The 13,036-nt window shown below is 35.6% G+C and overlaps 1 protein-coding gene across 3 annotated transcripts in view; it reads right to left on the reverse strand.

Moving 5' to 3' along the window:
* The window catches only part of STAM2 (signal transducing adaptor molecule 2), a 44,572-nt gene that overhangs the window by 21,028 nt on the left and 10,508 nt on the right, over positions 1-13,036 (reverse strand). For all 3 annotated transcript variants that reach the window (XM_035702144.2, XM_025468977.3, XM_025468975.3), the window contains exons 2-7: positions 7,248-7,332; positions 6,268-6,343; positions 6,055-6,153; positions 4,993-5,139; positions 3,366-3,435; positions 2,614-2,800 (exon numbers count right to left, since the gene is read on the reverse strand). In XM_035702144.2, the coding sequence (XP_035558037.2) occupies positions 2,614-2,800; positions 3,366-3,435; positions 4,993-5,139; positions 6,055-6,153; positions 6,268-6,343; positions 7,248-7,332 (664 nt within the window). The remainder of the gene's footprint in view (positions 1-2,613; positions 2,801-3,365; positions 3,436-4,992; positions 5,140-6,054; positions 6,154-6,267; positions 6,344-7,247; positions 7,333-13,036) is intronic.

Consider the following 13,036-nt stretch of genomic DNA (forward strand, 5'->3'; position numbering starts at 1 on the left):
GGCCCAGGACGCAATCCTGGAGTCCCGGATCGAGTCCTGCGTAGGGCTCCCGGCATGGAGCCTGCTTCTCCCCCTGCCTGTGTCGCTGCCTCTCTCTCTCGCTCTCCCTCTATGTCTATCATAATATATAAAATCTAAAAAAAATAAAATAAAAAAATAAACGTGTGAAAAGACACATGCAGCACAGCAACATAACGACTATAATAGGAGCATAATGCCACATGAACTCCAAATGATGTCAAGGTATACACTCATGAAAGACAACAGGTAAAAAAAGAAAAAGAGAATTCACTTAATTACAGCACAGGGTAGTACAGGCCTGTTGATAAGTGATAAAGTACCTGTGTCATTAATCAGTAATCTATTTACCTTGTAAGTAGCAATTTTTCTTAAAAGACTTGCTTATTTGAAAGAGAAAGAGAGCACGTGCACATGCATGAGTGGGAGGGGCAGAGGGAGAGGGAGAAGAATCTGAAGCAGAGTGTGCACTGAGCATGGATCCTGACTCAGGACTGGATCTCATGACTCGGAGATCATAACCTGAGCTGAAATCAAGTCAGTTGCTCAACCAACTGCACCACCTAGACACCCCAAATAGCAATTTATTTTAGAATATTTTCTCACTACATAAAATACTCAAAATTTGAATCTTAGAGCAAAAACTTATTTTGTAGTTTAGTCTCTATTTGTTTTATAAATTCAATATTCTAGTTGTATAAAAGTATGTGAACTATAAACCTAGGTTCTTTTGTAAATATTCTAACCAAAATTACACTAAGAACCCTGACATTTCAGAATGTCAGTGTTCAGAGCCCACGCTATGCCTGCCCCTTAATATTTATTTTCTATCTGGAAGCCTGGGGGCTCAGCGGTTGGGCATCTGCCTCCAGCTCAGGGTGTGACCCTGGGGTCCCGGGATCGAGTCCCACATGGGGCTCCCTGCATGGAGCCTGCTTCTCTGTCTGCCTGTGTCTCTGCCTCTCTCTCTCATAAATAAATATTTTTTAAAATTAAAAACATTTTTTAAAATTACTTACTATCATTCAGGGATGTGTTCTATTCTGAATAATTATTTTTAAAAAATCAAAGAAAAAAATGATTATTTTCTTGATTGCCTAAGAGACCTTCTTTTTTTCCTATTCTCAATTTCTTGTAAAACTTTCCCTAACCAAAACCAAGGTTCACCTGAAATGAACCCTCACCAGTTAAGCCTTCTTTCCCAGATGCTTGCACTTGGTACAAATCTGGTCTCTTCTGGACCCAATATTACCTCTTTCATGGCATTCACAATCTTCATTCCATACAAACATCTATATAGAAATCGTAACCTCCTTTAGTCTAGATTTTGTAAGACAGAACTGTGTTCTCATTCATTTTTTTATATAAACAGAGCCTATTACATAACGTTTTTCAATAACTACTGCAGGAAAGTAAAACCATTTTGTGTATCTACTCATTTAAAAATGCACTAGACTAATATATTCTTACTAAGTTATTTATAACAGATACTGAATGCATCTGCAATCTCTGTTCACAGCAACAAGCTGTTAGATGTCACCCTTGCTAAATTTCATCAACTTCTTTAAAAAAGCAAAGTAAAAAACAGAATTAGGCCCAACAGAGACAGATCTATCCTTTTTTTAAAAGTTGAAAATGTAGTTGACATACAATACTATATTAGCTTCCGATGTACAATAGATCTATTCTTTACTATAACTTTAAATGATAGAGAATTTGTGAGGGAGAGTACAGTAGCAGGCTAGAACTAGGGAAGAGCTGAGCACAGCTTTTGGCTGCTTTTATCAAAGATAACATAGCTAAGCCTGGGTGGCTTAGCCAGTCAAGCATCGACTTAGTTTCAGCTCAGGTCATGATCCCTGGCTTGTGAACTCAAGCCCTGCATCAGGCTCTGAGCTGGGCATGGAATCTACTTGAGATTCTCTCTCTCCCTCTCCCTCTGCCCTCCTATCCCTCTCTCACCCTCTTCAAAAGAGAGAGAGGGAGAAAGAGAGAGAGAGAATATAGCTGTATTTCTTCCTACAAGCTATTTTGGGTGGGTTTTTTTTTTTTTTTTTTTTTTGCCACTAATTTTGATATACACAAATGGGTAGGAAATATCAGAAAGGGAGACGGAACATGGAAGACTCCTAACTCTGGGAAACGAACCAGGGGTGGTGGAAGGGGAGGAGGGCAGGGGGTGGGGGTGACTGGTTGGCAGGCACTGAGGGGGGCACTTGACGGGACGAGCACTGGGTGTTATTCTGTATGTTGGCAAATTGAACACCAATACAAAAAATAAATTTATTATTAAAAAAATTTTTTGATATACACAACTCCCAATGTAATGGATTCAGGTGACTTCACAATTGTGGTAAGTAACAATATTACTTAATACATCTTTTATCCAAGATATAAAGAATACTACCAAATTTAATAAAATAATAAAAACCTCACATATCTAGTCTTTTATTTTAGAAAAAAATTAAGGTATGAAAAGGCTCCATTATGATTCAAATACACCAAAGTCAAAGACCTGAATATCCAAGATTCTAAATAAAGAATATTATACTTCATAATTTCAAAATATTCCAGAAATAAAGATATAAAACATACCTGTCATCCAAGACAATAATAATTTCACCGTGTTTAAAGGTGAGTTCATTGTCCTCAACGGCTTCAAAATCATACAAGGCTCTTACTTTCCTTGCAACTTTATTATTTAACTGAATTTCTGCAGATGGATATAAGGATTTTGTTTCTGCATGCTGCTGCTTCTGCTCTTGCAATGATAATTCAATAGCTAATTTGAAAAATTAAAATGCAAAAAAAAGACAAAATTCTGATTTTTTCAAGTTTAAAAAGAAAGGTTTAATAATATAAAACTTAATAAGAATAAATCGAGTGAATATTTTATTTGTCCAATTAAATGCTGAACAGTTAGCTTTCTTGGGATGTGGGAGGACAGGGCAGAAAATCATGACATTTTTTAAAATAAAGTTTTTGCTCATTCCTTATTATCACAGTCTGTCATATACAGCAGCTATTATTTTTATAGCAAACAGATTGTGACATTATAATATGGGTAGCTTTCCATATAGGACAAGCCGTGAACATATTTCTGTGCTTGACTCATAACTTTGGCATTAAAGAAAAGGTGAAATGAAATCTCCCCAAAGGTAGGACATTAAATACATATTACTGACAAGGATTATGAATTAAATCAATCTTGTATCCTGTTCAGACCCTACTAGATTTGAGGTAAAATACTAAAAGTATAACCAGTTTGATTATAATTTTTATTTAAATAAATTGTTCTGGCAAGGGTGTTTTAAGCAACACTAAATTATACATGCTTGAGCATTTACCTTTAGCTATGTCCTCATCTTCTTTGTTTTTGTTCGATGATGTACCATTCTTGGCAGCAGCTGAGACAGTCTGTAAATGTATGAGGAAAATGAACACAGCCACCGTTTCAAAGAAAACACAAGCTCTATAATTACTCGCACATGTTAATTTTTAAAAAAACTGACGAGTTTCTTTTAAAAGTGAGGTTCTTTGTAAAAATTTTAAGTAGCAGTCTTCAAATACTAAAATAAAACATCATGGTCTTCAAGAAAACATTATAAACTCCACAAAGGGCATGAACTGGCTTCCATTTTGCATACAGCTTTGTATCTGACACAGAACATGGGATACAGAAAGTACTTAAATACAAATATCTCCTAATTGTACTTCCTTGGTCTCAACTGTCCAAAGTATCTTAGTCAGTGAGGAGCATCAAGCTCCAGGAGAAGCAGCAGCAAGAAGCCATGATAATTACTGAAGAGAAGAGGGTGGACAGAGACAACAGGTGCACTTCTAGGAATACATGTTAAGCTCTCTTTTAGTACTTATTGTACTTGAAGCGTGGTGGCTCTGTGGGTGCAGCAGAGGACTTAGGAAGGTCATGCTTAAATTTACAGGCATGGAGGACAGAGATGTCCTGAACCAGTTCTTTAAACCAGTTAAAGAACCAGTTCTATAAACACAGTTCTATAGGTTTTTGACATGCAGAAGAATGCTTGCTTTTATTACTTATAAGATTTTTGTCCTCAAATGCTCCCTTGAGCCCTCAGTTCTGGTCAGCTCTAAAGATCCTTTTTGTCTGTTTAAAAGATCCTTTTAGTCTACAGTCTAAATAAAAATAAAATATACAGTACTCCTCCTCTTAGTTTTTTTTCCCTAGCCCGTATCCTAATATTAAGTAGAAGGCAAGAGGCACTGAAGCAAAACTCAAGATAGTATTCTTCTCCCACACTTAAATAGCCCACTCTGTGACTCATTATCCCTACCTCCACCCTTGTCCTACTAAAACTAGTCTCTATCTCCTCAAATAAATTTCTAGTCTTAGAGTTCCACTCATCTATATGTAAACCATTCACTCCAGGTATATTCACTCTTCAACCAACAGGTCTTGACCCTTTTCAATTCCATGGATTTGCTCCTATCAGTCCTTCCCTAACAGGACCTCTTCCCTCTTCCCTCCTATTATTGAAATACATTCCAGTCTAAAAATTATACCTCTTTACCATCTCAGTCTGTTGTCACCTCTCTCTTCTGGCATCTAGTCTTTGTTACCCCTCCCTCATCCATATACGTCACTTACAATTTAGTTATTTTTCACATGTAAACAGCTACCCTCCATATTTACTGTAAATTTCTTAAACACAAGGACTCCCTCATACATCTATGCCTTTTGCATGATTCTAGACTTAGAGTAGCATCAGATTATTTATGGCTGATTCACTTCTCAAAGTTCTGATATGTAGAAGAAATTCACTCAAGAATTAGAACACCTACTAAATATAAGGCGCTATCTCAGGCACCTGGAAAGTAGAGGTGGGAAAGGATGATTAAGATAGACCTTGCCTAGCTTTTATATAAGATACATACCCTCAAAATAGTGTAACAAAATAGTGTAAGGTAAATCATGGATCTACATGAATCTCGTACCTGAGAACCTGCTGGAGGAAAAGTAATCCCTTCTTCTTTCATAGATTTAATAGTTGCAGATATTAGACTAAACTGAGGATCCTTCTGAAACTCTTCTGACCACTCCACCATTAAAGATTTCAATTTTTCACATACTTTAGGATGAGCCTTTTAAGGGCGATGCAATGAAAGAAATAAAACTGTGGTTAAAGTACTTGAATTATTTAACAGAGAATTACCACCCAAATTCTCTCTTTAATTATATAAAGATCAACAAAAGTCCAGCAATCCCTAGCCTAGATAAGTGCTTGATAAATGTCGATTTTTGTTTTTAAGATAAAGTTGTTTCTAGTAAAATTACCTATTAAACATCAATTTTTAACTCTTACTATAATGACATCAGATCTTTTATATTCAGAGGTTATTTGTTCTGTTTTCTTAATATGCTCAATATTAGATTAAACTTTTTATATCGACTAAACTAAAATTCCTGGATTTTTGCCACTAATAACAGAAGCTTCAGAGTTTCTATCTCAAAGAAATCAGTTAAGAACAACCCTATTGTGAAGACCCCTCAATCCTGCTCTAAAATAAAGGTCCAATTTGCTTGCCATCTCTAGTGTGAATGTACAGGATAGTGGTCAATCTGGACTCGGAAACCTGGATCTGAATTTTAGCTATGTCACTTACTAGCTGCATGACCTGGGGCAAGTTACTGAACTTCCCTCTAAGCCTCAGCTTCTGCATTTATAAAATAGGAATGACAAGAGAATCTAACTTCTAAGGATTATTAAGAGCATTAAACATGACAATATATGTAAAATCCTTAAAGCAGTGACTGCTTACTAACTCTAAATAAAGATTAGCTATTATCACTAGTATGCATGCTTTGGGAAGGAAAACAGTTCTTGGTGCTACAAATGAAAACATCTAAGTTTTAGAAGAGGAAGTTTATCTCATTTCAAACTTAGCTAAAAGTGATTTCATTTATAATACAACTTTATTAATGCTATATATAGTTAAAATGACACACAGTATATGTACTTTTTAAGGACTTAAATTGCTTCTCTTTTTAAAATTTACCTTATTTTTTATCACAGCACGTACTTCTGTTGCAAAATCACGGGAACATACTTCTAAATGAAATATCTTTCCACAGTTTGCCACACAAGCCCCAAGAAGCTATTAATTAAAATAAAAATCAATATACAAATGTTGAAATATTATCTTACTTAATTTGCTGAAATAAATACACATTTAAAATTTGGGTCAGATAATAACATGACTCTTACTTACAGTTAATGCTTGTAGAGCAACATGAGGAACCTTATGATTTACCCTTTTCATTATGGCTTTTAGGCAATCTTTTGCTCTAAGGGGAAAAAAATGAAGAATATTAAGTATTTATTCAGAATTTCAACTTAACCATTAAAAATGTAAGGCATTCTACTAGCGAATCAACTTTAAATTTAAAAATAAAATCCTGCAAATTTTACTTCATTAAAGGAATAAATCTGCAAAATGATTCCATGCAGTACTTTGTTCACAGAATTACAGAACAGCCCCCCACACACACACTGCAAAAAAGGAGCAGCTTGTTGCAAAGGTTGTATATTCCAGAATCAGACCCAAATGACTTCCAATAGATCAACACAAGAGAACTATGTCACATAAATTATCTTCTCATTTCTTCAAGACAGATTTAGGATTCAGACAGAAAATTCTTATCTTAAAAAAATTGTAAGATATACAGTCTTCAAAAGGTGTAAAAATAAACATATATCAAGGTACTTGGAAAAGCTGTAATGTTAAATGCTTTCATCAGTCTTCTAAAGTATAATCAGTTCACCTTAATTGTTGCATTCTGCCCTCAAAGCACCCTTTTTTATATTCACTTTATCTTTTTGAAGGGCTTCTTCAGTGTATTATGTATTACATTATTGTATTTATCTACTTCATTATTAAAAGACTCCCACCCATGTCTAAGTCAAAGGGGAATTCCCTAAATAACTAGTCTATTCATTGTTAACATGCGTCACTATTGGGTCAAAGTTTTAATTATGTATTTTAATATATCTCAGGTTTTCAGCTGAACTCTTTTTCCATTGTTCTTTTGGGATAAAATTAATCCCATAAATTGGGCCACCAGGATCTCTTAACTTTTGTCCCCCAAAAGTAAATAGTAAAATCCCATTTTCCTTTCAAAGTCACACTGGGAAGAGAGACATAGGTCATTAAGCTCCTAGACATTCACCGGGCATAATTGGACATCTTACCCATTAGGAGTGCTTCCAACTTTGTCACATATGTCCATAATAAGACTCCAATCTTCTGTAGTGTTGTACTCATTTGTAGCTTTTTCTGTAAGATATAAGCATACACAAAAATTAGGACATGTTGCACTTAATGATAAAATACCAAGAAAGGCACAGTAGTCAAGAAGCTCTGTTCTTTGGCCAAATATAAAAGAACCACAGAAAAACTTCAGAGGATAGAGTACTCTTACTATTTTCAACTTTAAATTATATAACTATATGAATTAAATGTTCCAATGTACACCAATAAAACGTCTTCTAAATAGTTAATACTAAAGAAATTACAAATCATCAATAACCCTATCCAAATTCTAATTTGGAAGAAAGCCTTAAGAATGTATCATCATTGGAGCACCCTGGTGGCTCAGGTGGTTAAATGTCTAACTCTTGATACCAGCTCAGGCCCTTATGTCAGGGTTGTGAGTTCAACCTCATGTTGAACCTAAAAATACATCATCACATAAGGAAATATGGATTAGACTGTTCAGAAAAGCACTGTTTTCAAAGAGCAAAAAAGGGAAATGATTAATAAATTACAGTAAATTCAGAGAGTGGAAAGTGAAAGTCAGTTATATAGAACTAAATGTACAAAAATCCTAAAATATAATGATTTGGTTTATACTGAGTTTAAAAAGCTAATAATAAAATATATAACATTAACATAAACTTTCTAAACAGCTTTACTGAGATATAATTCACATCCCAATACAACTCACCCATTTAAATGTACAATTTGACTTTTTTAATATATTCAGACTTGTGCAACTGTCACCATTATCTTAAAAAGAAATCCATACCCATTAGGAGTCTCAGCCCAATGTCCCCCCATCCCCCATAACCTCCACCGCAATCACAAATTTGCCTCCCGTTTCTATAAATTTGACTAATCTGGACTTCTCGTATAAATAGAATCATACAACATATGGTCTTTTGTGACTAGTTTATTTATTAGAATGTTTCAAGTTCACCCATGTTAATGCATGTATCAGTACTTCAGTTATTTTACTGCTGAATATTTCATTGTAGATATACCTCATTTTATTTATCCATTCACCACTTGAATATTCGGTTGTTCAATTTTGTTTGTTTTTTTAACTTTTTGGCTAATGTGAATATTGCAACACAGCTATGAACATTTGTGTACAAGTTTTGTGCGGTATATACACGTCTTACTTTGGTATTACCTAAGAAAAGTGCTGAGTTTGCCTAACTTTTTTAGGAACTGGCAAATAGTTTTCTAAAGCAGCTGTTCAATTTTACATTCTCACTTTATATAAATGTTTCACATCAAGTTTTAAAATACTCAAAAATACACTACATTCTTTAGTGATATTTATATAGGTAATACAAAATAATATTAGCATATGCATAATAATGGTAAACATCAAACTGGAGGTAGGACGGGGTACACAGCTTACTTGTATTTATAAAGTTTTGTTTATTAAGTTGTGCATGGAATACTAGAGAGTCTTTATTTTATGCTCAGCATGTCTTATAATCTTAAGTATTTCATAATTGAAATTGAAAAATTTTTAAAGTAAATTTTTTAAAAGCACGGTAAAAATATGATGACTGATTTATGTTGCAGTTTTACTCTACTTTCATAAAATTTTGAAATCAAGAAATATTTTTTCTCTGCTAATATGGGGGGGAGTGGGGATATAAAAACTACCACTTTGAAAACATCACTTTATCTCTTTACTTTTAATAGATCTATAATTTCAAATATGGCCAAACCTGAGTATTATATATTCATATAGGCCTATCACAGTGATAAGCAGGAAAGATGGTAAAAATCTAAGCTGTTCCTTTTTTAAAGGCAAGGGATAATAAAAGAAGCAAAAAAAATAAACAGGTTTAGCAAACTCAGCAAAGAGGAAAGAGAAATACAGAATCCACTTAACCTCAGTTAAATACAGGAACTCACTTTTAAAAACCATGCAAATTGCTTCACACTATTAATGGATGGAAAGCCATTATTGGTGACATACGTGTTGAAATGACAAGCCATAGGTTTCAGAAAAGTAATCTGTTTTTGCCTACCATAAGTTCTTGACTCAAGCACCATGCTATGAGGTGGAAACATATCTACTCAGGTCTAGTTTTTCCCTTGTACAAAGATGATTCCTTCTTCTACATGGGAAGTCAGGCTACACTGTATATTTTAGAGGTTTAAAATACTTAACTATTTCTTAGTTACATATCTAATAAATTCAGTGAACTTAAAAGTATAGATGAGGAAAAAAATTAATTCTACCAATCTCTTTTGAAACTATGATGCTTTTCTTTCCAGACTTTTTTCTACATGTATATGGAAAAATACTAAAAATATATGTAAAACTAAATAAAATAGAGTCATAAGTATGAGGCACTTCCAAAGAGAGCATGTAAAAGCTGGTAACTCCTTCCCCGCCAAAGTCATGAACAAGTTGAGAAAACAAATACAGAATCCCTGCTAGTGCTAATAGAAGAGGTAGGTGTACTAGACAAATGGGCCTGCTGATGGTTAACCTCAGAGCTGCGCATGCCAGCACAGACAGGGGCTTACCACTGCTGGGGGAGCGGTCCCTGTCCCCTCTCCCCCCGGCAGGGGTAAGCCCCTGCATAGCTTATACCATTTAGGAGGAGACAAAACATGACTCATCGGCTGCTGTGGGAAAACTAGCTAGCTCCTACACATCAACGAAGCACATCCATAAGGCCAACTATTCTCAAATTTACCAATCAGATAAGTCATTACATCAAGGATGAAGTGACTTAAAGGAGCAAGAGCAGACTCAGGCCGACACTAACAGAACTCTCTTCTTAAGAAGGAAACCTCAGGGCAGCCCGGGTGGCTCAGCGGTTTAGTGCTGCCTTCAGCCCAGGGCCTGATCCTGGAGACCCAGGATTGAGTCCCACGTCGGGCTCCCTGCATGGAGCCTGCTTCTCCCTCTGCCTGTGTCTCTGCCTCTCTCTCTCTCTCTCTCTCTCTCAATCTCTCTCTCCTCTCTGTGTATTCACATGAATAAATAAAATCTTTACCAAAAAAAAAAAAAAAAAAAGGAAACCTCAGAAGTAAAGAAAAAGTATTTCCCACTAATACTTGTGATCATACTAAATGTATAATCTGCCAACCTGCATTTCCACTTATATAAACAATCTCTCTATATTCATAAATATATACCTATACCAATATTTCTTAATAACTGTATACCATTATATACAGAGTGGCCACAGAGTACCATAGCAAGCTCATGAGAAGTTATCAACGCATTGTGATTTTAAATCCACTCAGTGTCTCTGTTATACTCACTGGTACCACTCATATTGATGCCCCACAGAGTAAATATAAAACAATTAAAAGAGGTCAGAATTTGGGCAGCCCAGGTGTCTCAGCGGTTTAGCTCCGCCTTAAGCCCAGGGCATGATCCTGGAGACCCAGGATCAAGTCCCGTGTCGGGCTCCCTGCATGGAGCCTGCTTCTCTCTCTGCCTGATTCTCCCTCTGCCTGTGTCTCTGCCTCTCTGTTTCTCAAATAAATAAAATCTTTTAAAATTTTTAAAAAATAAAAGAGGTCAGAATTCATGCAGAGGCCCTTCTGCAGATATTGCATAGTGTAAATCTTGTCTATTGGAGGTTTCTGCTCCACTGTCTTCTCCTCAGCCCCCAGAATCAATGTAAGCTCCATGATGGCAGGAATTTTATGTTTTGTTCACTATTATTATTTCCAGTGCATAAACCAGTAACTGAAGCACACAGTAGGTACTCAAGTAAACAGTGGTTTGATGAATAAATGAATGATGCTGGTTGCTCCTCCATATCCTATTACCCTGAGCACAATGATGCCCAATGTGGTCTCACTAAAGTCTGTATAAAGTTTTGGACCAGTAGAGCTTCTGGGCCAGCAAGTTTGCTGAGCAAACATCTAAAGGGACTGCAAAGGATCAAACTTCACTAGCAACATCATGTGGAAATACACAGCAATAGCACTAGTGGGTTTTATGAGGTTCCAGTTCCGTTTGTTTACTGAAGAGGAATGACAATACCTTTGGGAGTCTCAACCCCAAAGGCGTCTCAAGGGACAAGGTAAGTGGGGAAGGAAATGTCTGAAGAGGGAAGCAAAGGGATTCCTGTGCTGTGCTATAGAGGTAACTTTGATCTGCAGTCTGAAGAGCAAATCAGATGTATTATATATGACTTGCCAGCTTCATGCTCATCTTTTCTCTTTGCTTTTTAAGTTCCTTTTTTTTTTTTTTTTTGATAGGGTTTTGCTTTTGTTACACAGATCTATCATCCTTTCCTTCTATAGTATTATCTGGTACAGTGTTTACAACTACCTGATGATTACATGTTCAACTATATTATCTTTTGTATATATATGTATTATTTCTCTTTCAAATGTAAATCTTTAGTCCTTCTGGAATTTCATTTGGCACATGGAATGAAGCAGGGATAAAAAAAAAATTACTGATTATTTGTTGGTAGTTCCAACATCAAGAATCAATTCCTCTTTAATATGAGGAGCCAGTATCATCACTTACTAAATTTTCTCAGTACACATATGCATGAGTACAAAGAGCTGAATCTGACTTTAGAACATCTAATAACCTATTACTGATAAAACTCAACTTTTAATGATTACTTTTTCAAATTCAGTCTGTGATACACAATTAAATGTGAGGCCTATTTAATACCTACCAAAAACACTTCCAACAATTTCAAAAATATCCAAACCATATTTTTACTTGATTTAATTTTTATAAAAATGGAAAAATCCTGATTTGAATACTCTATCCAGCATACTTTATGCTCTACAAATATAGGACTCACAATTACTCTTTTAAAAAAGTATAAAATCTGAAGACTTTATAATGGCCTGCCAAAAAGGATTTCATTTTTCAAGTGAACTAAGTAACAGTTAAATTATGTACTCAGGAGTATTTTAAACTCCTGGAAAAAATTTTAAATATTATAATTAAGGAACCATTCTTGTATAGCATTGTCACTTTGCCCAGTGTTGGGACCATACCTCACATTATCCTGTGTCAGATGCATAGAGGGGGGAGAGAGTTTAAAAAGGCCTCCTGGGGCTTCAATGCTAAATTTCCAGGGTTTGGTGGGTGTAAGTCATAACGTTTCATCACCAGGTTTTGATTACTGCACATAAAGAGCCTCAAATACACTGAAATATTTCACAAGGATTCTAACAATATCATATTCAATCCATCAATAACTATAAAAAATTAAAAAGGCACCCCCTCTACACAGTGCATTGTGTTCAACATACAACTTTAAAAAGAATTCAAGTCTACCCATAAAACTTTTAACGAAACAGGCCCTACCAATAATTTTTAAAATTTAATTATATAAAAGAAAAATACTCATAAGACATCTGTAATACTCCTCCTACTATGTTTGGAAAAAAAAACCCATGACTGGTCTGCTTCCAACCACGGCAGAGTATCTGCTACCAGATTTGTTGTTCTACCAAAACCAAGTACGGAACAGGCCACAATAAATGAGGCGACTGTTTTCAGGAAATGAGTAAGGCGGCGCAGATCTGAGATCCTTGAGGGAAGGGAACTAGGAAGGCCTCACGATGGCCCCAGCTTTTGCTTGTCCCACCACAAGGAGAACTAGCCCAAGCAGAGCAGCTGAGGGTAAAAAAGACCAAATTTCTGGGCTTTAACTGGGTCCATGGGTCAAGGGCTGGGCTACCCGAGAGTCTCCGTGCGTGAAGTCGAGCAGAGATCACCCATGAGGCTGAA

This window comes from Canis lupus, chromosome 19 (genome assembly GCF_003254725.2).
Source record: "Canis lupus dingo isolate Sandy chromosome 19, ASM325472v2, whole genome shotgun sequence".
Classification (NCBI taxonomy): Eukaryota; Metazoa; Chordata; class Mammalia; order Carnivora; family Canidae; genus Canis; species Canis lupus.